At 48.0% G+C, this 26,813-nt stretch overlaps 1 protein-coding gene across 2 annotated transcripts in view; it reads left to right on the top strand.

Annotated features, from left to right (window-relative positions):
* Positions 1–26,813, top strand: part of LOC307222064 (kazrin-like) — a 227,339-nt gene that overhangs the window by 175,400 nt on the left and 25,126 nt on the right. For both annotated transcript variants that reach the window (XM_079987104.1, XM_079987105.1), the window contains exon 2: positions 3,103–3,294. In XM_079987104.1, the coding sequence (XP_079843230.1) occupies positions 3,103–3,294 (192 nt within the window). The remainder of the gene's footprint in view (positions 1–3,102; positions 3,295–26,813) is intronic.

Raw genomic sequence — 26,813 nt, 5'->3', positions numbered from 1 at the left:
AGGTTAAGAACAGCTTCATGTTAAGAATGGACCTCCGGAACGAATTAAGTACTTAACCTGAGGTACCACTGTACTGTAAACACAATTGCATACCTCTAGTTAAATGTATATATTCATTGTGAATATATGCACAGTGTTTTGATGCTTTACTTCAGGCACAGGCAAACTCGGCCCTCCAGATGTTTTGGGACTACAATTCCCATCATCCCTGACCACTGGTCCTGTTAGCTAGGGATGATGGGAGTTGTAGTCCCAAAACATCTGGAGGACCGAGTTTGCCTGGGCCTGCTGTACTTCATGCTACCAAGCTCACTTTCCTTCTGTGCTTTCACTGTCCGCAACCGGCAGTGAGGGAAAGGGCTGGTGAGAGCAAAACAAAAATTAGGAAAATGATGGCAATAGGAAGGGGTATATTGAACAACACTTAAATGTTCAGCAACAACAATATCACTTTGGTGGTGGTGGTTATTGTTGTTGTTGTTGAGTCGTTTAGTCGTGTCCGGCTCTTCATGACCCCATGGACCAGAGCACGCCAGGCACTTCTGTCCTCCACTGCCTCCCGCAGTTTGATCAAACTCATGCTGGTAGCTTCAAGAACACAATCCAACCATCTCATCCTCTGTCATCCCCTTCTCCTTGTGCCCTCAATCTTTCCCAACATCAGGGTCTTATCCAGGGAGTCTTCTCTTCTCATGAGGTGGCCAAAGTATTGGAGCCTCAGCTTCACGATCTGTCCTTCCAGTGAGCACTCAGGGCTGATTTCCCTAAGAATGGATAGGTTTGATCTGCTTGCAGTCCATGGGACTCTCAAGAGTCTCCTCCAGCACCATAATTCAAAAGCATCAATTCTTCGGCGATCAGCCTTCTTTATGGTCCAGCTCTCACTTCCATACATCACTACTGGGAAAACCATAGCTTTTACTATACAGACCTTTGTTGGCAAGGTGATGTCTACTTACCATGCATTAAATTTATATAGCTGCCCATCAACAGCTGCAGCTTGAGAAAAGAGAAAGCTTTTCTCTGTCTGCTTTCTCCATGGCCTGTATAGTATTATAAACTTCTATCATGTCCCCTTTTACTTGCCTTTTCTCTGAACTAAAAAGTCCCAAACATTTCCCCACAGGGGAGTTGCCCAATCCCCTTGCTCATTTTGCTGCCTTTTGCTGAAACTTTCCCAAGCCTGCGACATCCTTTTTGAGTCGAGGTGACCAGAAAGATTTCCCTGGGGAGATGCTGGTGTTTGTCGCATGCCCTCACAGAATATCCAGTGCCTTGCACATTTGACCAGGTGTCCTCTGTTTCCCGTGCCAGCTGGAGAAGGAAGCACACAGAAAGAATCTTCTGTTCTTTCTGCCCGCCTACCAGGGTTGGCATGGGGTTGTCCTTTGGTTCCAGATCAGGCTTGCAAAAAACCTCAATTAAGATGAAACCTTTTGTGTAGCTCTCCCTTTTCCCACCAGAGCCAAAGGACTTCCCAGCCATCCTCCCTTTGCCCGGCTCTCACAAGTATTGAGGTTATGTGGCTTGGCTTTGAAAAACATAATATTAACCCTGCTCAAAGCAACCACCCTTTTCCCCACCCCTCTCCATTTTGCTTCTGAATTACCTTGTTTTTGCACCGCCCGGGTTCTATTCATTCTTTTGTGTCCCCATTGGGAAGGGCAGGCTGTTGTTCCCAAAACCGTGCCCTCCCACTGTCCTGTTGCCAAAGAACGTAGTGAAAAGATCGGCTTAGAATAAAGGGTTTAGATTGGAGGGGAAATACAGGTTTGGCAGGGAGGATGATTGTGGCTCTGGTCACAACCCAATGACCTGCCCGCAGCAGAAAGATACTGCCCATAATTTGCAGACCTCATCCTTCCCAACTTCCTTTCCTTCTGTGTTGTGCTTCAGAAACCAACTTATGGAAGCTGCCAAGGGTGTCAACTTGAATAAAATGGGGGGGGGGGGGTAAGCTCCGCCCTTCATATGTGATTATATGATGTAGCACACACACACTATATGAATGGCAATGCCCAACAACTTGCGGGGGGCAGCTCCCTCAAATATTTTATTGGGGTGGGGGATGGACCTCAGCCCCCAGGAGTTGGCTCCTATGTAAGCTGCCCTTTTTTCAGCTGAAGCGCAGCTTAAAAATACACAATAAAAGTAAATCTGCCCCACTGTGGTGTAGAGGGGCTGTTCATTCATTCAGATTAAAGGTGGTTGTGCTAACCTGTTCAGGAGGAGGGGAGATCAAATTCATTCTCTCTGCCCATCCCAGCTGCACACCTTGGTAACATTGCTTGCCCTGGCCTGGACAATATCCTTCGGAGGATGCAGCAACCAGAACTGTACAGAATGCATCTCAAGCGCAGTCACACAATGGATCTGTATAAAGACTGGCAGTTTTATTTTTAATCAGGTTCCCTCCAATGGGCTCACAGCTTTGTATGTGGTCCACCTCCATTTCCCCTTCACAACAACCTTGTGCCAGGCTGGGAGTTTGTGACTGGCTCAAGGTTACCCAGAGTAGGGGTTTGAACCCAGGTTCCCCTGACATTCTAACCCAGTGTTTTCCAAACTTGGATCTCCAGCTGTTTTGGGACTACAACTCCCATCATCCATAGCTGTCAACTTTTCCCTTTTCTTGTGAGGAATCCTATTCGGAATAAGGGAATTTCCCTTTAAAAAGGGGAAACGTTGACAGCTATGCCATCATCCCTAGCTACCAAGACCAGTGGTCAGGGATGATGGGAATTGTAGTCCGAAAACAGCTGGATACCCAAGTTTGGGAAGCACTGTTCTAACCTCTGCTCCACAGATAGGAACCCTGATACTCTCAGACATTGTTGAGCTCCAGATCCCATTGGCATGGCCTACGGGATTTGTAGTCCCAGCAGCATCTCGAAGGCCACAGGTTTCCACATCTCTGCAGTGTTTTATATTACACCTCAGAGCTGGCGCTGTTGCAGTGGTTCCTTAAAACTGCAACAGCAGAACTGAAACGGCACTTGGGATCCTGCGATTCTAACCCTCAAGATTCCCCGGAGATCTTCCTGAGCTGAAGGAGAAGGCCAGCCCCTCGCTTCCTGACATTGTGTTCCTCTTTCCTCGCAGTGCTTCTCCGGGAAGAGGTGTCCCAGCTTCAAGAGGAGGTTCACTTGCTCCGGCAGATGAAGGAAATGCTAACGAAAGACCTGGAGGAGACCCACGGCGGCAAGTCGACGGAGATCCTCTCGGCCACCGAGCTCAAGGTCCAGCTGGCGCAGAAAGAGCAGGAGCTCGCTAGAGCCAAAGAAGCCCTCCAAGGTAAGACCTGGACTTCCCTTCTGTATATTGTCATGACATGAAGTGTGCATCATTCACTCCGTTCACCCCACCTCTCTAAGCCCAAGCTACTCGCCTCATTTGTGAGCTTTGAGCAGTACATGTCTCATTTCCTTCCCACTCTAGGTAAAGGTAAAGGGGCCGACTCTGGGGTTGCGGCTCTCATCTCGCTTTATTGGCCGAGGGAGCTGACGTACAGCTTCCGGGTCATGTGGCCAGCATGACTAAGCCACTTCTGGTGAACCAGAGCAGCACGTAAACGCTGTTTACCTTCCCGCCGGAGCGGTACCTATTGATCTACTTGCACTTTGATGTGCTTTCGAACTGCTAGGTTGGCAGGAGCAGGGACCGGGCAATGGGAGCTCACCCCGCTGCAGGGAATCGAACCGCCAACCTTCTGACCGGCAAGCCCTAGGTTCTGTGGTTTAACCCACAGTGCCACACGTGTCACAGTTCTGTGATTTTCTGTTCTGTAACTTGTGGGCCCTCTGCCTCATTTGGGCCCTGTTTCATCCCTTTGGCTGTGTTGCAGATTCCACGCACCCTCGACCACAATAATGTACTGATGCTCCTCTAATGTGATGTCATGAAAGAAAGCCCACATGGGAGACCTCAGGGTTGTTAAATGGCAGCCGCTTTCTAATCCTTACTCAGAGCAGACCCACTGAAATTAACAGACACAGGTGACTTAGGCCCACGAACTTCAGTTGGTCAACTCAGAGCAAAACTTGGCTGGGTGCAACCGAGTGTTGGCAGGTGAGGGTAAGGCCAGTGAAGGCAAAATAAAGACTAGGAATGGGAAACTGCAGCCAGGACGAAAGGTTGCTGATCCAACCTGGAAACCATGCAAAGGTGCTACAAAATGGGAAAACAGCTCAGTCGTCCACCAAAGCCCAGAGCGAACCTTCTCCTGCCCCCCATCCTTCTATTCCCATGTCCCACAAAAAGGGATTCTTTCACCAGTGGAGAAAAGACGGTCCCTTCACCATGGGAAACATTACGGGGGGGCAGAATCCAAACATATAAGCCTTTTTTACACATCTTCCGGACCTCAAACACATACACACATGATCTTTTCGTTGGCACAACTGGGAGGCCAGGAGGGGTGCTATTCATTCACTGTTGGAAGTTTCGCAAAAGAAGGGAATCGGGCTCCCCAGTAGGTATTTTTAGACATCCTTGCCTGATGTGGTCAGATCCAGTTGAATTCATCTGAGCTACACAGAGCTGAAGGAGGAAGTGGGAAAGAGTGCCCCTCTATCGACCTCTTCCTTCAACTCTATGTCCTTTACGAGGGCTGTGAAGCTAACCATCTTCACTATCTCGTGGGGCAGCTCAGAAACTCCGTGAGGGCCAGGAGAAGACCTCAAGGGCATCATGGTACCCAAGGTCACCACCTTGGAGACCCCCATATTAGGGGCTTCCCATAAGCACCTGTGGGCTGGATGGACCTTACGCTCTGATCCAGCAAGGACTCTGGTGTTCATATGCAGAGTTCTGCATAGCCCTGCTGGTGCAAAAGGAGAGGGAGGGGGGTTCTCTCTGCTAATGTACTTGAAGCTCAGCGTGGATGCGGCATTTCATAGCTACGCTAAACCGCCAGTCCTGATTGCTCCCATCTATCCAAATTACCTGCAGAGGAAAGCGACTTCCAGCGGTTCATGCTGGGCACCGAGAGACTCTAAATATAAACTCCAAGCTGCACAACATACCACATGTGGGTTCCTCTCTTCTGGTACCTTTCCAAAGGTTGCGGAGAAATGCCATCAAAAGACGTTAGACTCAAACATGATAAAAGCACAGTCTGTTTAGCAAGCAGGAGAAAGAGAGAGCAGAGGAGAAATGCAATGAAAATCAGTGGTAAGGAGGCAGCTTCCAAGGCCTGTAGAGCATGGGTAGGCAAACTAAGGCCCGGGGGCTGGATCTGGCCCAATCGCCTTCTAAATCTTGCCTGCGGACGGTCCTGGAATCAGCGTGTTTTTACATGACTTTTATTTAAAATGTATCTCTGGGTTATTTGTGGGGCCTGCCTGGTGTTTTTACATGAGTAGAATGTGTCCTTCTATTTAAAATGCATCTCTGGGTTATTTGTGGTGCATAGGAATTCGTTCATATTTTTTTCCAAAATATAGTCCGGCCCCCCACACGGTCTGTGGGACAGTGGACAGGCCCCCTGCTGAAAAAGTTTGCTGAGCCCTGATCTAGGGGCTACTTAGTAGGGTTGACTGGCAGCAGCTCTTTAGTCTCAGATAGAGGAGAGGCTTCCAGGCCACTTGCTCCCCGATTCTTTTAGCTATAGAGATGCTGGAGGTTGAACCTGACCTTCTCTTTCTTTTTTGTTAAATGCACAGTATGGTAAGGCACCACTTGTTAAATTCTTATCTGTATTCATTCTGCCTTAATTTCTCAGAATGTGAGTCTGCTGCTCTTCCCAGACTAATTTCTGAGGTCCAGTGCACGGGAAAAAGGGGGGGGGAGAATATGAGTCTGCTTCCAACTATGGACTGTTCTGTCCCTCCTTCACTCTGTGCACAGAGAGTTGCCAGTTCAATCCCTGGTATCTCCACATTTGACCTCTCCCTTAAAACCTGGGAGCGTCTCTGCCGGTCAGTGTGGACAATACTGAGCTAGTTGGACCGTATAGAATCATAGAATTGTAGAGTTGGAAGGGGCTCTGAGGGTCATCCAGTCTAACCCGCTGCGATGCAGCAGTATCAGCTAGATCCATGACAGATGGCCAAACAACCTCTGCTTAAAAACCTCCATAGAAGGGGAGTCTACCCCCTCTTGGTGGGGTCCCATCCCTCTGTCAAACAGCTCTTCCTGTAGGAAAGTTCTTCCTGATGTTTTATTTGGAATCTCCTTTCTTGTGGCTGGCGTGGGGAGGGGAGACTCAGAAGGATTCAGATTGTGGTGCTCAGAGATTAAGGCTGCCTTTCCCAAAACTAATAATAATAATAATATTTTATTTATATCCCACCCTCCCTAGCCAAAGCCGGGTTCAGAGCGGCTAACAACAGTAAAAATAGCACGATTTACATAAAATCACAGTCAAATACTTAAAATACATTCTAAAATCAATTCAGAATCGAATTAATGGCAACCATTAATTCTAGAGTTCTATGAGGATTACCGAAGGAGGGGGTCAGGCTGCGCCTTGGCCAAAGGCCTGGTGGAACAGCTCCGTCTTGCAGGCCCTGCAGAAAGATGTCAAGTCCCTCAGGGCCCTAGTCTCTTGTGACAGAGCGTTCCACCAGATCGGGGCCACGGCCAAAAAAGCCCTGGCTCTGGTTGAGGCCAGCCTAACCTCCCTGTGACCCGGGATCTCCAAGATGTTTTGATTTGAAGACCGTAAGGTCCTCCATGGGACATACCAGGAGAGGCGGTCCCATAGGTACAAGGGTCCTAGGCCATATAGGGCTTTAAAGGTTAAAACCAGCACCTTAAACCTGATCTGCCCTTTGGTAAATAGCAGTGGCAGAGCATGCTTTCATTGTGCCAGGGTGGGCAGGGTGCAGAGGGTGAAGGGAGCCCATTGCATGCCCAGCGTCACCAGCCCTGAGCCGCTTTGTGAGGCTGCAATGACCCTTGCAAAGCAGCTTGGGGAGGCTGTCATGAGAAGGACACCATGCACCCTTCATTCCCACCCTCGCCCTTAGTAAATAGAGAACACAGGACATATACCCCTTTGTCTTTTCAGGATTCAGGTTAGACAAATTTGCAGAGTTACCAGTAGCTACTAGCCTGTCAGGATGCTGTCAGCAGCTCCCGGCTGGTTGCCCAGGAAAGCATAAAGATAAGGGAAAGTTTCTTACAGTCCTTTTTTATTTCAGTCTTTACAGAGAGAGGCTATAGAACCCAACCTCTTGGACAATAGTGTTGTGTCAAGTGAATCTCCACCCCTCCATCTCTCCCACTTCCTCATTTATCATCTTCACCTCCTCTATGGGTGCTGCTACGTACCGTCTCTCTTCGAGCTCTTTGCTCTCCTACTTTTAAGGCTTGCCGGGTTCTATGAGATGGAGGTCTGGGATGCTTTCTAATGACAACATGTTGCTCTGGCTCTCCCACGATTTCCCAGCTTTCCCTCTCATCTGCCTCTGAGCTGCGACCTCCCTCAAACCTCTGTTCTAAATCTATACTGTCTTCCTCTTCCCCTGGAAGGGTCAGGATGGGGAGGTGGTCTCCATCATTCCTCCTTGTCTCTGACATCGCCCCTAGGTTTTCCCTCCACGGTTGGGGGCAGTCCATGCTTCTGAAAAGCAGTGGCTGGAAACTGCAAGAGGGGAGAGCTGCTGTTACACTCAGGTCCTGCTTACAGACTTCTCTCAGGCATCTAGCTGGCCACTCTGAGGGCAGAATGCCGGACTTGATGGGCCTATGGCCTGATACAGCAGCCAGGCTCTTTTTTGTTGTTGTTGTTGTTTTGTTCTTAAGCTGAGGAGAGTCTGCATGTTGCCACACGAACAGAGCGCAGCAAGAGCTTGACAGCCACCTGAACTGTTCTCCTGCTGAATGTGGGTGTATGTTTGGCTATGCTTGACGGGCTCTAGTAGCGGTTTGCTTTACACAGCTCTCTACTCCCGACACAGACTCAGCAACAGCCGCAATTTTAGTAACAGATGTTAATTCTTATTTGGAGAGGAAAGACTCCTGCGCTCTGCTCCCTTTGATTAATTTTTTTCCCCCTTCCAGTTCGCTGCTTCCAAACCTGCAAAAATTGCTGAGATGCCTCTTTCCTTGAGCCCCTTAAAATCCCAGCGATCTGCTGAAGAGGGGCTTACCTTATCGTAGCCTGAATGCAGAACAGGGATTAATCGGGCCGCCTCTGAGATGCGTGGAAATGCATTGCCAGGGAAGGTTTTTGATCGGCTGTTTATTGTAGTGCAAATGCTATGATAAGCCGCCTACCACCCTCCTTTCTCGTGCCGCGGAAATGAACACTTCTCCAAACGCAGGGAAAGCGTGGAGGAAATTGCCTGGCACAGACAACTTGGGTGAAAATTATATGTCGAGATGCAAAGTAGGCTGGGTCACATGCATCTCAGGAGCTGGTGGGATTCTGGATCAGGTCACAATGATTTAGATGGTGTTAAAAGGGGGATTAGACTAATTCTGGAAGGATAAAAGGTAAAGGGACCCCTGACCATTAGGTCCAGTCGTGGCCGACTCTGGGGTTGCGGTGCTCATCTCGCTTTATTGGCCGAGGGAGCCAGCGTACAGCTTCCGGGTCATGTGGCCAGCATGACTAAGCCGCTTCTGGTGAACCAGAGCAGCGCACGGAAACACCGTTTACCTTCCTGCCAGAGTGGTACCTATTTATCTACTTGCAATTTGACGTGCTTTCGAACTGCTAGGTTGGCAGGAGCAGGGACCGAGCAACGGGAGCTCACCCCGTCGTGGGGATTTGAACTGCTGACCTTCTGATCGGCAAGTCCTAGGCTCTGTGGTTTAACCCACAGCGCCACCCGCATCCCTTCTGGAAGGATGGGATCATAGAATTGTAAAGTTGGGACCCTGAGGGCCATGTAGTCCAACCCCCTGCAGCACAGGAATCTTTTGCCCAACGTGGGGCTCAAACTCACGACCCTGAGATTAAGAGACTCATGTTCTACCGACTTGAGCTATAATGGGGCAGGACCATAGCCCAGTGGCAGGGCATCTACCTTGCATGTGGAAGGTCCCAGGTTCAGTCCCCTGCATCTCCAAGTAGGACTGAGAGAGATCCCTACCTAAAATCCTGGAGAACTGCTGCCAGTCAGTGTAGGTACTACTGAGCTAGATAGACTAAAGGTGTGTCTTGGTACAAGGCCGCTTCCTGCATTTCTCCTTAAATCATCCGTTTATTCAGAACCATGAGGACTGGAATCTTGTTTCACTTTTGCAACCCTGGAGATCCATCCCCAGGGCTGGGGAACCTGCCCAGGGGCAGGGCAAAGGCAAAAATGGGCAGAGCCATGAATGCAAATTCCAGTTCTGCATGGGAGTTCATGCAAAGAGGCATTATCAGAGTTCAAGGACACATTCCATTTTTTATTTACTTACAAATTTTCCAAAAATAAAATACAATTGGTAAACGCTTTCCAATATACATTCCCTTGATAGTTGACTTCCCTTCCAGCCTTCCATGGCTTCCTCAAATTATCTATTGCTGCTGCATATTATAATTGACTTATGCCTTCCTTCCTTCTCCTTATTCTCAGAATAACTTTTATTGCTGACCTTACTCTAAACCTGCCAGCGTTTTAATATGTTTGCAATAATTTTTTTTAAAAAATAATCTACATTTTCCAACCCTCCTTAAAGGCCGTCTCATCTCATTCTCAATTTTACTAGTTAAACTTTCCAATTCAGCATATCCCATCAATTTCAACCGCTAGAACTCTTTTGTGGGTACTGCATCCTGAAGGACCCATTCCAACCAGGCAAAAACACCCAAGAAGGGTGCAAAACAGGACTGCTGAGAGTTGGCACCTGGGGAAATAGGGCAGGACCTATGGAAGGTCCCAAGAACCAGGTCAAGAGACTTAGGGGGCTGCATCTGCCCTCTGTGCCTGATGTTCCCCAACCCTGGTGAGGACAGTAATAAGCTACTAGAGGCACCAGTAGTTTGACTAAGTCAGCTTCTTGTACTCTGAATCTTCTTATGCAGCATGGACATCTGGACAATGCAGGGACTCCGGCAATGCAGCAAATGCAGCTATTTATTCAGCTCACCCAAGGGAGGCTAAAGGAACAGGTTTGGCCTCTTGCTGAACTGACTCAGCTGTCTCAAAAACACACGCCTTTGGGTCATGGAAGGGAGAAGGGAGTCACCTTTTGCAGGACAAAGGAACCTGGATCAGCAGGTCGAAAGAGCCTGAACAGGTGCAGCTGGACAAATGTGCTGGGGGACAAGGCTAGGCCAGGACCATAGGTGACTATACCCCAGTCTAAGCCCTGCCCCCTGAGGTCCTTGGCTGAGCTGGAATGGCTGGGAGCTGGACATGGGAAGTAGTTTTGCACCAAGCCAGAGTGTTGGTCTGTTTATCTCAGTATAGACTCTACACTGACTTGCAGCAACGCTCCTGGGTTTCAGATGCGGGGCATTCCCAGCCTCACATCCAGGGAATGAACCTAGGACCTTTTGCCACTGCAATCTACTGCGTAAAGGTAAAGGGACCCCTGACCATTAGGTCCAGTCGTTGCCGACTCTGGGGTTGCGGCGCTCATCTCGCTTTACTGACTGAGGGAGCCGGCATACAGCTTCCAGGTCATGTGGCCAGCATGACTAAGCTGTTTCTGGCGAACCAGAGCTGCGCACAGAAATGCCAGTTACCTTCCCACCGGAGTGGTACCTATTTATCTACTTGCACTTTGATGTGCTTTTGAACTGCTAGGTTAGCAGGAGCAGGGACTGAGCAATGGGAGCTCACCCCGTCGCAGGGATTCGAACCTCCGACTTTCTGATCAGCAAGTCCTAGGCTCTGTGGTTTAACCCACAGTGCCACCCATGTCCCTGCGATCTACTGCTTAGCTACAGCCTTTTCCTTTAGTGACCATCCCGGTCTCCAAGTGGTCAGAGGAGGCAATGTCACCATGCTGCTGGGGGAGAGGGGCATTGCCTTCACATCCTGCTCTGTGGGCTTCCCAAGATGCACCTGGTTGGCCAAGGCAATCAACAGGATGGGGGAACTTTCTGGTGGTAAGAGCTGTGGGGCAGTGGAATGGACTTATGTCAGAAGGTGTTGGTGTTGGTTGGAGCAATGCTTTAGCTGTGATTCTTGCACTACAGGAAGCAGAAGTGCCGAGTTGTGCCCAACATGGGGGGGAGGGCTCATCTCACATGTGAAGTCACACATGTGTGACAACACACACATGTAACACCAGCGCACTGGGCTTGCCAGAAGGCTGGTTATGAGCCCAGCAGTCTTCCTGTGTTCAACAGAGGGTTGCACCAGAGTGCTAGACCCTCCTAACTAGCCCAGAGTGTCAGCGCCAGATGGGAAGGAGCAATGGGCCCACCAGCAGGGTTGTGCCAGAGCACCAAAGGTCCAGCACATTGGTGCGCCCCTGCTGATGAGCACAGTGCATCTTCCCATCTGACACTGGTGCTCATCGGAGGCTTGCGCCAACACACATGTCCCAACACGCATCACACACAAGATGGAAGAGGTCCACAGTTGGGAAGGCCAACTGTCGGGAGCTTCCTCCAGCCCCTCAGCATTGAGAGGGCCCAGCCAGTTGTCCAGGGATTTTGAGGGGACTGAAGGCACCCCAGCCCCCTGGAGTTGGCGCGCCTGGCAGGAGGTTGGCCTAGATGACCCTCGTAGGGAGTCCCTTCCAAATCTTCATCTCTGTGATTCTGTGACTAGATGGAGTTTGCTTTGGTTCAGCAGGGCTGCTCTTCCTTGGTTCTTCTGAGATTTCCCGGATGCTTTCTTAGCAGCCACTATTCATCTATAATGGTAATTGTTCAACTGTGTGTAATGTTTGTAGCCATTTCTATTAATTTTCTTATTAATCCTATTTGGAATGAAGTTCTCCGATGGCTAATAAATCTCTCTCTCATACTTTAGTACTAATCACTTTTTGAAGAGAAGGAGGAGACTCGTCTTTTGTTAGAGGGAGAGAGAAAGTTCAGACTATATTAATTTCAATGATTCTTTCCCTCAGAAGTGAAAAATGAGGACTAATGGTGCTTTATCTATGGGTCCCCTTATTATATATTAGGGATGAGCACTTTGTCTGAATCCAAGTAATTAGCCATTTATTTGAGATGGAACTCTTGGTGAGAACTCACTCTATAAAACGTGTCCATTAATTTGAACGGAACCAATATCTTAATAAATTAAATCAACTACAGCTGTGTGTAAATGCTGTGTCTATCTCAAGTCAAATTTATGGATGGGAGATAGATCCTGGACTCATAAATCAACTGCTAGAAGGACCCCTACATTGGCTGAAATAGTATGACATTTAAGGTGAAGGCAGGTGTGATGTTTTACAGGTGGTAGAGGCAGTTTAGTAGTGCTTCTGTGGCTCTGCAGAAAGCAGAGTTTCTGCACCCATGCCTCTCTCTCCATCATCTATCCCAGCGAACCAAGCAAAGGTGCTGGTTTTAACCTTTAAAGCCCTATACGGCCTAGGGCCCTCGTACCTACAGGACCGCCTCTCTTGGTATGTCCCACGGAGGACCTTATGGTCTTCAAACAAAAATACCTTGGAGGTCCCGAGCCACAGAGAGGTTAGGCTGGCCTCAACCAGAGCCAGGGCATTTTGGGCTGTGGCTCCGATCTGGTGGAACACTCTGTCACGAGACTAGGGCCCTGCGGGACTTGACATCTTTCCGCAGGGCCTGAAAGATAGAGCTGTTCCACCAGGCCTTTGGCCAAGGCACAGCCTGACCCCGTCCTTTGGTAATTCTTCACAGAACTCTAGCCCAATGGTTGCCATCAATTTGATTTGAACTGATTTTATAATGAATTGATTTTAGAATGCTGTGTTATTTTACTGTTGTTAGCCGCTCTGAGCCCGGCTTCGGCTGGGGAGGGTGGGATATAAATAAAATTTTATTATTTTATTATTATTGATGTTGAAGGACACATCCTGTTTGGTTTAAAGCACCCGGGAAGGAGGGTGTGGCCAGTAAGGGCGTGGCCTGGGAAGAGGAGGCGTGGCCTGGGAAGAGTCTTAAGACCTGAATAGAGAGCCTTGGAGGGTTCATACAGCCCGAGGTTCCCCAACTGTGTCTTAGACTGCTTTGCTTGCAAACACCTGGGGAGATTTTGTCACCTTTCCATCAGTTTTACTGTCACCTTCATAGTTTATTTCATTGTCTGAGGCTCTTCCAGCTGTATGGTCCTGAGCCCAAATGAATGAGCAAGAATGGTAATGGAGCTGGAAGTATGTATGGAGCTATAGGCACCTGGTTGTACCTTGACCAGCTCCTGGCATGGCATCTGGCCTAGCTGAGGATGCACAGTTCTTTGTGGGCTATAGGACATCAGCTTCCACTTCATGAAGCTGCAGCCGATGAAGAATAGGGAAACAGGGCAGCTCCGTCAACTCTGCCAAGAGTCTCCTTGAACTGTTTCCATCCCATCTAGTGTTTGTAAGCACTTGGAGACGTTAAGAACTGAGGTCCCTTTTTTTTACTTTTTCTCCTCCTTCCTGTTTCCTTTCGTGTCCTGCCTTTCATGTGTTAAGCCTCTCTTTAACTACTGATCTTTCTAAGCTGCCCCGGGAGCCTTTCCAGTTAAAGAGCATGGCAGAAAGAAAATGTGTTAAATAAATAAATACAGTTGAATACAGGCAATAGCCTTTCTGTGCAATGGAACTGATGAAGTGTTAGGACCACTCCCCAGGCAGCAGGGATGCTCTTACCCCTGAGCTGCTGGCACACTCACCCCAGTGATGATCATTGGAGAATTCCCTCTTGAAGGATGATCTTTAGGGTCCTGTCAGCTGCAACAGAAATCATGGCAACAATTTGATTACAATACACGTAGCAAATAACGATCCAGGACATTTGGGGCATGCAATCCCTCTGCTCGCATAAACATGTCTAGGTCAGGGGAAAATGGTCCGATATTGTTGCATAGGCTTGAAATATTAGTCTATTAAAAATGGCAGACAGGTATTAGTCATAAATTACTTATTGATTGGTAAGGGAATTGCTGTTTTTGATGGCATAGTGGAGTGGGGGTTGCAGTCCCTTAAAAAAAAAAGAAGAAGCAGAAGAAACCTCTAATGGGATCGCACAAACACATTTTTGAAAAATTGGCTGCAGGCCTCATTCATATAGGAGGAAGTTCATCCTGACTCCCTTGCTAGAATGCACACACACACACACACACCCTCTCGCACACAAACCCCCTCCAGTCCTGTTTGTAGTTGGGCTTGGCAAACGGAACTGTTTTCCAAAATGGGGAGAACAGCTCCATCTGATTTGAAGCCAGACTGGAACCCAGAGCCTGTTGCTGGGGATGTTGTGGGCTCCTACTCATTTCCCAATTCCCCACCAACCTCCAGACCTTTCCTTTCATTCCCCGCCCCCATGAACTTGCAAAAGGTCTTACATATGACCTGCCTGGTGTTCCTTCTGAATCCTCAATTGGGAACCTCCAGGTCAGGAATTAAATCAGGCCCTCTGGTCCTCTCTCTCTGGCCCTCAGAACTCTCACCCCCTCCCTAGGCCACACCCCTCTCTGGCCCCACCCTTCTTGGATGTTTTCGCACCTGCCTGGGATGTGTCTTTGAACCCGTTTGTCTACTAGGACAGCAAAGAGGAATGTGTGGAAGGGGGTGCAAAACCTCCTGCATCAGGGTAAAGTTTACAGCATCGTTTCTCCCACTTTTGATTTGATTCTGATTTGGTTTAATATTTGCATGCCTCTTTTCCAACTAGATCTTTAGGTCTAGCACAAGAAGGAAAAGAGGGAGCATGATCAGATCCCTCTAGATCAGGGTTTTCCAAACTTGGGTCTCCAGCTGTTTTTGGACTACCACCCCCATCATCCCTAGCCAGCAAGACCAGTAACCAGGGATGATGGGAACTGTAGTCCAAAAGCAGCTTAGGACCCAAGTTTGGGAAACACCATCCTAGAGGTAAGGAACATGCAATCGTATTGCAGTTGCCAAGAGTGCACTGACCGCAAGGGGCATAACACAGATCTGCAATGAAAGATGGAAAGGTAGACTGTCAAGAAATAGATTCAGGTAGGTAGCCGTGTTGGTCTGACGCAGTCAATATAACAATATAAATTGTTGCATGCAAAGCTTATACCAAGAACAATCTTAGCTGATCTCTAAGGTGCTACTGGACAATTTTTTATTTTTTTATATATATTTCATAAAGAAATAGTCCATCATAATATCGATACATGCAGCTAAGCACAACCACAAGGGAGTAAGTTAATTGAATTCAATGTGATTTGCTCCCAGATTAGGATATGGGGAACATCAGGCCTGGGGCCCAGGTGTGACCTTCTAGTCTTCCCCAACTATGCCGCTCACTGGCCCTGCGTTGCATCCTCCTTGAGTGTTCTTGCCTGGCTAGAATATGTCCTTCAACCCTGAAAATGCCTATTGCTTGCAGTGGCAGAGCTTCATGCTCCGGCACCAGGGGGCGGAGAGCAGCCGGGGGCGGGGCTGCCGCGTGTCCTGGGGGCGGGGCGCATTGGAAAGAAGCGCGAGATAGCCCTGCGGGAATCTCGAGCGGCGCAGGGTTTTTAGAGGTTCCACAAAGGCTCCTCGGACCTTGGAACCTCAAGGGGATTACCTTGAGGGACATGGCAACTGGCGGTGCCCTTGCATGCTCTCCTGTCCCTCGAGTTTGGCTAATAGATCCGAGCACGGGATCAAGCTGCGGGCATGAAGAGAGAAGCACCACTAAACCCGCGTTGCGCAGTCTCTGGCTTCTGTTGAAAGCGGCAAGTTTCCAAGATTAAGAAATGGATCTTGATTTATAATTGGATATTTATACCTATTGAATAAGGGAAGTGGGTGGCGCTGTGGGTTAAACCACAGAGCCTAGGACTTGCCGATCAGAAGGTTGGCGGTTCGAATCCCTGCGACGGGGTGAGCTCCCGTTGCTTGGTCCCTGCTCCTACCAACCTAGCAGTTCGAAAGCACATCAAAGTGCAAGTAGATCAATAGGTACCGCTCCGGCGGGAAGGTAAACAGCGTTTACGTGCTGCTCTGGTTCACCAGAAGTGGCTTAGTCATGCTGGCCACATGACCCGGAAGCTGTACGCCGTGTCCCTTGGCCAATAAAGCAAGATGAGCACCGCAACCCCAGAGTCGGCCACGACTGGACCTAATGGTCAGGGGTCTCTTTACCTTTTACTAACCTTGCAAGAGGTTAAATTTACAGAACTGAGTTCCGTTCAGGCACCTCTCAGAGAACAAGGGAGGTGTTAATGGTGAGTTCTGGCACCTCTTTTTCTAGAATAATAGCACTGAGTAGACTGATCCACCAGGGAGGGGGTGTAAGTTGGGGTTTCGTTTTTTGTATATTTTTCCCTTTTTTGTAATTGTTGCTCTATATTAGAAATCAATAAAGCTACATTTATATGAAAAGGGGAGGGAAGTTGCAAGTTGGCAAGGTTTGTATGCTTGCTGCAAGCGCAGGTTTTGTCATGTTGCGCACGTAGATTTTTTTCCTTATTATTATTATAATTAGCTTTTCATGCTACTGTGCTTCATTCCCACCCACCCCCACACACTTTCCCTTTCTGCCTTAAGGATGATAGGTTGAGATGCTAGCATTTAACTGAGTTAAAGAGGATTCCAGGCTAAGCTACCCCTCCACTGCATCCAGGCAGGATCTAAATTGCTAAACAGATCTCAGCAGAGCCTTTTGACAGGCTGTTTAGCAGGTTGTGTGAAGTGGATAATTTTAAGGCGCATTACAGATTTGTTTGGGGTTCATGGCCCTCTGGCACTCCACTCCTCTCAGCTAACAAGTTTGATCCTTCTTGTTCTTGGTTAATTTGCATAAGAAATTTGTTTCTGAATGGTTCTATCAGATTAAAGTATTTCTGCATGACAACACAAGGGAAAGGGGGCAGGAACGGGGTGAGAGAACTGTTGTGTTGTGTTGCTTATTTCCAATAGAAAGATTTTTGAGAGCAAAGTCAGATTGCAGTGAATGTGTGTACATAGGATGCTGTCTCTAGAACTGCAACTTCCATTATGTGTCAATGTTCCTATAGAGAGGGACGCGGGTGGCGCTGTGGGTTAAACCACAGCTCCTAGGGGTTGCTGATCGGAAGGTCGGCAGTTCAAATCCCCGTGACAGGGTGAGCTCCCATTTCTCAGTCTCAGCTCCTGCCATCCTAGCGGTTTGAAAGCACGAAGTGCAAGTAGATAAATAGGTACCGCTCCGGCGGGAAGGTAAACGGTGTTTCCATGCGCTGCTCTGGTTCACCAGAAGCAGCTTAGTCATGCTGGCCACATGACCCGGAAGCTGTACGCCGGCTCCCTTGGCCAGTAAAGCGAGATGAGAGCCGCAACCCCAGAGTCGGTCACGACTGGACCTAATGGTCAGGGGTCCCTTTATCCTTTACCTCCTATAGAGAAAATTAAGGGTCATTTCTGTAGAACCCTCTCCCTGCATCTACTGGGTTCTCCTTTGCACATTTCATCACAACTGGGGGGGGGGATATTACGGTTGCTATTGTAGGAATTTCTGGCCCGTTCTTCCCAGGGCGGGTTACAACAATATTAAAACCAGTTAACAGGATTAAATACAGTTACAACAGTTTACAATTAAAAGAACAGGGTGGGTCCTAAAAAAAAAACAGGGTAAAGAGGTTTGAAAGAATACCAGACCTGCCTCTGTGAGGCCACTTGGGGCCTGCTAAAGGGAGGGACATGGGTGGCGCTGTGGTCTAAGCCTCTTGGGCTTGCCAATCAGAAGGTCGGAGGTTTGAATCATAGAATCATAGAATCATAGAGTTGGAAGAGACCACAAGGGCCATCGAGTCCAACCCCCTGCCAAGCAGGAAACACCATCAGAGCACTCCTGACATATGGTTGTCAAGCCTCTGCTTAAAGACCTCCAAAGAAGGAGACTCCACCACACTCCTTGGCAGCAAATTCCACTGTCGAACAGCTCTTACTGTCAGGAAGTTCTTCCTAATGTTTAGGTGGAATCTTCTTTCTTGTAGTTTGGAGCCATTGCTCCGTGTCCGCTTCTCTGGAGCAGCAGAAAACAACCTTTCTCCCTCCTCTATGTGACATCCTTTTATATATTTGAACATGGCTATCATATCACCCCTTAACCTCCTCTTCTCCAGGCTAAACATGCCCAGCTCCCTTAGCCGTTCCTCATAAGGCATCGTTTCCAGGCCTTTGACCATTTTGGTTGCCCTCCTCTGGACACGTTCCAGTTTGTCAGTGTCCTTCTTGAACTGTGGTGCCCAGAACTGGACACAGTACTCCAGGTGAGGTCTGACCAGAGCAGAATACAGTGGCACTATTACTTCCCTTGATCTAGATGCTATACTCCTATTGATGCAGCCCAGAATTGCATTGGCTTTTTTAGCTGCCACGTCACACTGTTGGCTCATGTCAAGTTTGTGGTCAACCAAGACTCCTAGATCCTTTTCACATGTACTGCTCTCAAGCCAGGTGTCACCCATCTTGAATCAGTGCAATGGGGTGAGCTCCCGTTGCTCTGTCCCAGCTCCTGCCAACCTAGCAGTTTGAAAGCACACCAGTGCAAGTAGATAAATAGGTACCGCTGTGGCGGGAAGGTCAACAGCATTTCCATATGCTCTGGCTTCCGTCACAGTGTCCCGTTGTGCCAAAAGTGGTATAGTCATGCTGGTCACATGACCCGGAAAGCTGTCTGTGGACAATCTCCAGCTTTCTTGGCCTGAAAGCAAGATGAACGCCACAACCCCCTAGTCGCCTTTGACTGGACTTAACCGTCCAAGGATTCTTTACCTTTACCTTTACCTTTACCTTTACCTTTACCTTTACCTTTACCTTTACCTTTACCTACCAAAGGGAATGTCCTCTCCTGGGCCACCACATGCCAATCTTCCAAGGGTGGCAGAATTACCAAGAGGGCCACATCTGCCTGTCTTAACACCTAAGACGTCTATAGGGAAAGAGGCAGTCTTTCGCTATATCCGGGGCCTAAGTTGCTTTAAAGGATTTAAATGCTAATGTGAGCTTCTTGAATTGGACCCAGAAAGAAACTGGCAACTCCTGCTGCTATTTTAAAACAGGGTTCATATGAAATCTAAACCCCAGTCAGTAATCTGGCTGGCGCATTTGGGCCAATTTGAATTTTTCCAAGTCATGAGAACTCACGGACGTCCAGTAAAGCTGAATGCCAAAACATTCAGGACAGATAAGATATACTTCTTCAGACAGAGCATAGTTAAGCTGTAGGTGGCCACCCATTTGGATGGTTGTAAAAGAGAGTTAGACAAGGTATCGGATGATAAGGTTTACACTGGCTACTAACTATGGTGGCTATGTACTGCCTCTGCTCCTGAATGTCACCTGATGGAAATCACAAGCGAGGAGAGTGCTGTTGCACTCAGGTCCTGTTTTTCCCTAGTTGGGAACTAGACCAAATGGGCTGTTCTTATGGTCTTAACTTCAAGGGCAGCCCCACATAGAGTGCATTGCAGTAGTCCAGGGTTCTCCTTCTGATTCTACAAATACAGTGGTACCTCGGGTTAAGTACTTAATTAGTTCCAGAGGTCCATTCTTAAGCTGAAGCACCACTTTAGCTAATGGGACCTCCTGCTGCCGCCGCGCCACCGGAACACAATTTCTGTTCTCATCCTGAAGCAAAGTTCTTAATCTGAGGTACTATTTCTGGGTTAGCAGAGTCTGTAACCTGAAGTGTATGTAACCCGAGGTACCACTGTAGTTGTTATCTGCATAAGAAGACATCACATCAGGTTACCACCCTCCCATGACATCATAATGGAACAAAATAGGCATGGGTACAAAAAGAACATAAAACCCGTCCATCCATCCCCACACACACACCTCCCCCAGGCCAGTAAATCAGCCTCTTGTTTTCTATTTTTGACCTCCTTCCCCCATTCTTTGCTTTCTTTCCTTCATTCCCCTCCCCCAGGTCAATACCATTGTTCTTGGAGTTTAAATTAGCTAATTAAAATCAGGTGTTTCATTTATGGATAACTGCCGTGCGTCATTTTTATGGGGCATCGTCACAATTTCCGCCTGTGTTTTTCGTGGTTTGCTTTCAATGTACAGAATACCTCTGGGTAGCTAAAAAAAAAACACATTTTTTTAAAATGCTGGAACAGCAACTCCTGGAAGAATGTGAAGGAAGGAAGCCTCTTCTGAACATGATTTAATGCTTACCAGGGACTGTAAAATGAAATGCTCCAGCTGTTCATGTTTAATAGGGACAGTCTTTGTTTTCAGATCCACGTCTCCATTAAATCGCTGTCTCCATTTTTGCTTTTTTGAGGAGGGCTGGGATTTTCTTGGTTCAAATTGCTGCAGTTGCTGCTACTCAAGGCTCCTCTCCCTCTCCAGCAGCTCTAGAACTGCCTTCCTCAATCCATGCCCTCCAAATGTTGCAGGACTACAGCTCCCATCAGCCCCAGCCAGGATTTCAGGCAGGAGTCTCTCCCAGCCCTAGTGGGAGATGCCAGGGATTGAACTTTGGACCTTCCGCTTGAAAGGCAGACACTATGCCACTAAGCTATGGTGGTTAGAGAACATTTCTCCAAACTTCTCTCTGAAGTCCCTCCCTCCATTGAACTTTGCTGCGGCCACATTTAACACAGGGGGCAGGTGCTTCAGACATCGGTGTGCCAAACTGCTCTCTGAATGCCTTTGCCCCTGTTAAAATTTTCTGAAGCTGCATTTAATGGAGGTTGCCTCTTACACACACCACCCCTTTAAACAGCTCACCTGGACTGCTTTCTGCCCTTGCTGCTTGCTTGCCTGCCTGCCTGCCTGCCTGCCTGCCTGCTTGCCATTCTGTCATCACATTGAAATGGTGTGGCCAGCTGCTGCCAGCCACGTGAACTTCAGCATGACAACAGCATGACATTTGTATGTATATAGGAAGATAAAGACAGCCCTGCATCTGCTGCCATATCCCTGGCATCTCCAAGTAGGGCTGGAAAAGACCCTACAGAGCCATTGCTAATAAATGTAGACAATACTGTGCTTGATAAACTAATAGTGTATCAAGCAGCTTTCTATTTTTTGGGGGGGGGGCTGTAGCTTAGTGTCAGAGCATGCAGAAGGCCCCGGGTTCAATCCCTGGCATCTCCAGCTAGGACTGGGGAAGACTCCTTGCCAGAAACCCTGGAGAGCTGCTACAACTCAGCGTAGGCAGTAATGCACTAGATACACTAATGGTCTGACCCCAATATAAGGTAGCTTTCTGTGTAGCATTCCGTATGAGCAAGATTCTGTCCTAGATTGCAGTGATTTGCTCTTAGAAGGAATGATGCATTGAGAGGGGGGTGAGCTGTTTTTGATACCTGTCTTTGGTCTCTTGAGAAGGGTTGAACCAGAAAAATCAGAGCAGCCTAAAAGTATTCTGGTTGTGTATCTGACAAAGAATGGGAGTTGAAGATTTTGCTCCAGACATAGCTGATTTGAAGTTGGAAAGGTTTTTGCAAGGGGCACTTGTTTGTGGCCTGTGTTGTGGGAATTGTCCTCTGGGCAGTGGATCTGGGCAGTGTTGGATCTTTCTTTCAGGCTATGGATCAGGCCCTTTGGGATGTTGTGATTCTGTATCTAAGATGCAACAGGGTCCCAGGCTGCTCGCCCATTCTTTTTCTTAGCTCTGACTCCCAGGTGCAGCCCTCTGTGACCCTGGTGCATGTCAGACTGCTTCCTCTGGCTCAACCCTGACAGCCACATAATTAAGTTTGTAGCTGAAGTGAGATTTGAAACCAGCACTCTTCCAGCCTCTTCAGATTGCAACCAGAGTGGCCGTGCTGCACAAACTTAAAATCAGATACTTGGATAGGTTTTGCTGCTGAATTCCATTTGCCACTGACAATATTTCAGCACTGGGTCAAGGCTTCACCCATCATTTGGTGATTTTGTACGCAAGGCAGCTGCATACAAATACATAGTCCCCTAATAGGGCCAGGATCCCCAGGTGTGTGAAGAACCTCTATACACATTCATCTGTAGCATGCAAGGCCCGTTCTCATTACAGCTGAACAGGTGACCAGGGGTATGTGGCTGATGTGTACATTGGCACTTGTGGTGGGACTACATAGTGTGACTCCACAAGTCCCGTATCTGTTGGATGAGCTCCTGAGAAATGACCTACCAATGGCTACTAGCTACTAGCCTGCACTGTCAGGGGCAGAATGCCTCTGTATACCAATTGCTGAGAATCACAAATGGAAGGTTGTCCGACCTCTCAGAGACATCTAGTTGGCCACTGTGAGAACAGGTTGCTTTGGCTTGATCCAGCAGGGATGTTCTTAAGAACTTAAGAAGTTTGGAGCATGGTGGCCCAGGAGAAGACCTCCTAGTGTTATGAGAGAGGGAGAAAAACCTACTCACTTTCTCCATGCCATGAATTTTATAAACTTCTAGCATGTCTCCTCTTTCTAGCATGTTGCCTTTTCTCTAAACCCCAAAGTCCCAAATGCTGCAACCTTTCTTCAACCTTTCTTCATTGCTCCACTTCCATTCTTACATTCTTAAAAAGTGAAAGGTAGACATGCTAATGAATACAATTAGATGAAGGCAGCTGAAACTCCTGTTAACTCCGTTCTGAAGCTTTATAAAAGCACTGGAGTGATAAGGTAATGAATGCTGTTAGAGTGTGGGTGTGAGTGAGCATGGGATGCTCACATCAACAACCTTTCTCATATATATTGCTTGATTTTTTAAAATAAAGAAACCTAAGCTGTTTACGGTATGTGTGTGTATGTATATGTATTATGTATGTATATGCAGGTGTTTGTATTTGAGCTTGACCAACTTTTGTGAGAGTTGGTTGGGGACTCCATCCCCATCAAGAGGTGAAACACAGGGGAAATTTCATGAATTTGGCCTGTCCTAGGGGTAGATATGCTACTTGCAACGAAAAGGGGGGAAGGGAGGACGGTGGCATTTTAAAGACCATTATGGCAAAAACTTCCATGGGCCACAGTCCGTTTTGCCAGATGCATGAAGGCTTTTTCTTCTAACCCTTAATTTAAGAAGCACCTTGTTGGATCAGACCAAAGGCTCAACTAGTCCAGTGTTTTCTTATTGCAGTGACCAATATGTGATGGTCCAAGCAAGGGGGAGGTCAGTGGTCTCAGCATTCCAGACAGAAAGGAAGACAAGGCAAGGATCAGCACCTTGGAGAGGGACCTGGGTGTTGGTTTCAGGACTCACAATAAAGAACCTCAGACAAATGGCCAACCAACCTGTGTTTCAAAAAAACTCCAGTGGAGAGCCCACCACCTTCTGAGGGAGTCCTTGCCACTGTCAAACAGCTCTCATCAGAAAGTTCTTCCTCATCTTTAGCCAAAATCTCCTTTTAACTTGAATCCATTGTTTTGGGTCCTCCCTCTGGAGCAGCAAAATACAAGCTTGCTCCGTCTTCCATGTGACAACCCTTCGGATATTTGAAGGTGCCTATATCACCTCTCAGTCTTCTCTTCTCCAGGCTACACATGCCCAGCTCCCTCAACCTGTTCTTTGTAAGGCTTGGTTACCAGATCCTTGATCATCTCAGTCTCACTCCTCTGTACATGCTCCAGTTTCTCAATATCCTTCTTAAACTGTGGTGCTCAGAACTGGACACAGTACTCCAGGTAGGGTCGGACTAAGGCAGAGTAGAGTGGAACTATTACTTCCTTAGATCTGGTCACTATACTTCTGTTGATCCAGCCTAGAGTTGTGTTAGCCTTTGACTAATGTTAAGCTTGTGGTCTGCTAGGACTCCTATATCCTTTTCACATGTACTACTGGCAAGCCAGGTGTCTCCCATCTTACATCTGTGCATCTGATTGTTCCTGCCTAGGGGGTAGAACCTTACATTTGTCCCTATTAGAATTCATTTTGTTCATTTGGACCCAGTTCTCCAATCTGTTAATGGTCGTCTTGAATCCCAATTCTGTCTCTGCAGTATAAGCTACGCCTCCCAGCTTGGTGCCATCTGCAAATTTGATGAGCATCCTCCCAATTCATTCATCCAAGTCATTTATAAAGAGCCTGGACAACACTGGGCCCAGAAGAGAACCCTGTGGCATGCCACTTGCCACTTTTTTCCAGGATGGCAAGGAACCATTGGTGAGCACTCTTTGGATTTGGTCAAATCCACCTAACAGCCTCATTGTCAAGCCCTTTTGCGCTGTTAAAGTCTGCTGCCTTTTTCTGCAGTCGCTGGCTTCCAAGCACCGCAGTTTTAAGCAATGGGGATGCTTCCTCAAGGCTCTTCTGATCCCCCAATGAGTCTGCTTACCAGTCATTGGAATCTGTTGGCAGAGATGTCTTCTTGGGCTACAAGGAAGAAGATATGGGCTCAGTTGACTGTGGCACCACGTGGTACGGATCAGAGAACGGCCTCGTCTCCTCCTCAGGGCTTCTGTCATTAGAGGACTCTGCCGTTACAGGTAGGAGAGAAGCCTCCATCCTCATGGATGAATGAACTCAAAACTAGACCATTCCAGCCCTTACTCTCCTGCAGTCAGTTTAGCATTTGGCCATCTGGGGACAATCAAGCTGTCTTACAAACCATTAGCTGGCGGGGTTTAAGGAGCATTGTTTGTTTGGCCCTTCACATTTCAGATGCTATTTTAATACATCCTAATAGTACTCTTTTGTATCGTGGCATTATGTCCCTTGCTATTATGTTGTCCTTTTTATACCCCAAAGAAATCTCTGGCCCGTGGAGAAGCCGACATTTAATAATAAAGAAGAATTTTTTAAAAAACAACAACCACATCCCGGCACTTTCCATTCTTGAGGCTGCGTATCTTTAATAAGTGTTTCGCTGCTGGTGCTGCAAGTTAATCGCTGCAAGATGCAGGTGGTCACCGGCCAATTGCAGGTTGCAGTTTCCATTCCAGTATCGTGGGAGAATGCTTTCGTGGGAATCTGCCGCACACGGCCTTGCGGCAAACAGCCACACTTCGAAAGCGATGTGACGAGGGCCCCCACAATTGTGTTTCCTTCTGTCTACAAGCTAAGCAGCTGGGAATGTTGTGGTGCCTTGAAAGGCTAAATGTTTCTGCCTGAGATGCAAATGCAGCTCCGATGGAGAGACGGACCAGCTCGTGCCAGCTCATGATTTTATTATGATTCCACTGCTTTAAGCATGTGTAACTGAATCTGGCACACATTTATACCTTGTAACGGCCTTGGCTCCCACCCAAAAGCAGACCACAGAGGCATTTACGTGTAAGTAAAGAAGCAAACTTTTAATATAGCAGTCTCACGGCACTGGCTCAGCAGCTAGGAAAAAAACACAGATTCTATTCTGGGTGATTTTACAAGGGAGTAGGCAACAGGAAAGGGGACGCGGGTGGCGCTGTGGGTAAAACCTCAGTGCCTAGGACTTGCCGATCGTATGGTCGGCGGTTCGAATCCCCATGGCGGGGTGAGCTCCCGTCTTTCGGTCCCAGCTCCTGCCCACCTAGCAGTTCGAAAGCACCCCTAAGTGCAAGTAGATAAATAGGTACCGCTTTCTAGCGGGAAGGTAAACGGCATTTCCATGTGCTGCACTGGTGCTGGCTCGCCAGAGCAGCTTCGTCACGCTGGCCACGTCACCCGGAAGTGTCTTTGGACAGCGCTGGCTCCCGGCCTCTTAAGTGAGATGAGCGCACAACCCTAGAGTCGGACACGACTGGCCCGTACGGGCAGGGGTACCAGGCAACAGGAAATCCAAGTCCAAGAGCAAAAGCCAAGGTTCAAGAATTCAAGATTAGCAGCAAGAGTTCCCAGGCTGTGTGACAGCTAGGATGTCGTTCCAACAAGGTACCCCACCTCCCTTGCATTTTACTAAGTTAGATAGCTCAATGGTGTGACTCTGTAGAAAGCTGCTTCCTTTTTTTCCTATTCTAACAGCTTTTTGTTCAGAATCATGTGGACTAGAACCTTACTTTACATTTAACAGAAGAGACCACAGCTCAGTGGTAGAGCACCTGGTGCCAGGTTGAACACCTGGCATCTCCAGGTATTGCTGGGGTGAAAGAACCATGTCCAAGACCAGGCTTCCTCAAACTCAGCCCTCCAGATGTTTTGAAACTACAATTCCCATCATCCCTGACCACTGGTCCTGCTAGCTAGGGATCATGGGAGTTGTAGCCAAAAACACCTAGAGGGCCAAGTTTGAGGAAGCCTGTCCAAGACCCTAGAGAACCACTGCCAGCCAGTGTAGCCAACACTGGGCTAGATAGACCAGTGGTCTACTCGGTAGAAGGCAGCTCCCTCTGTTCTACCTATGATGCTGGAAACAGACAATGAGGGGTGGCAATCAACTTTATATGAACATAGGAAAAGCCCTGCTGGGTCATCGCAAAGTTGAAGAGTTGGAGGAACTGAACATGCCATCAGTTCAGCCAGTGGAGTGGTGCTGCTTCCCTTCTGCCTCATTTTCTGAATAAAGTAGGAATTATGAGGACAGGAATTTGATCACTAACACTGCATTAAAGACTAGTTAGAAGGGAGGGAGGATAGTTTCTCATTGGAACTAAGTAAGGAGTTAAAAGCAAGGGAAGGCAACTTGTGACTCTACAGACCCTGTTGGACACCAGCTTCCATCAGACCCAGCCAATGTAGCCAGTAGTCAGGCATGATGGGAGTTGTAGTCCTGTAATATCTGGAGGCCCACAGATTCCCCATCTCTACCTTCATCTGTGGGAACACTTGCAATTTCCTGCAACTCTTTTGAAATCCAAACTTGCTGCCATTTGCTTCACCGTCCTCTCAGTGTTCAATCATCCTCTCTCCCTCCACTCATCAAACTGGATTTGAACTGAATATCACAGGTAAAGGTAAAGGTCCAGTCGTGACCGACTCTGGGGTTGCAGCGCTCAACT

Source organism: Podarcis cretensis (genome assembly GCF_951804945.1).
Source record: "Podarcis cretensis genome assembly, chromosome: 8".
Lineage (NCBI taxonomy): Eukaryota > Metazoa > Chordata > Lepidosauria > Squamata > Lacertidae > Podarcis > Podarcis cretensis.
The sequence above is the reverse complement of the archived record's forward strand: the minus strand, read 5'-3'. Positions and strand labels throughout refer to the sequence as shown.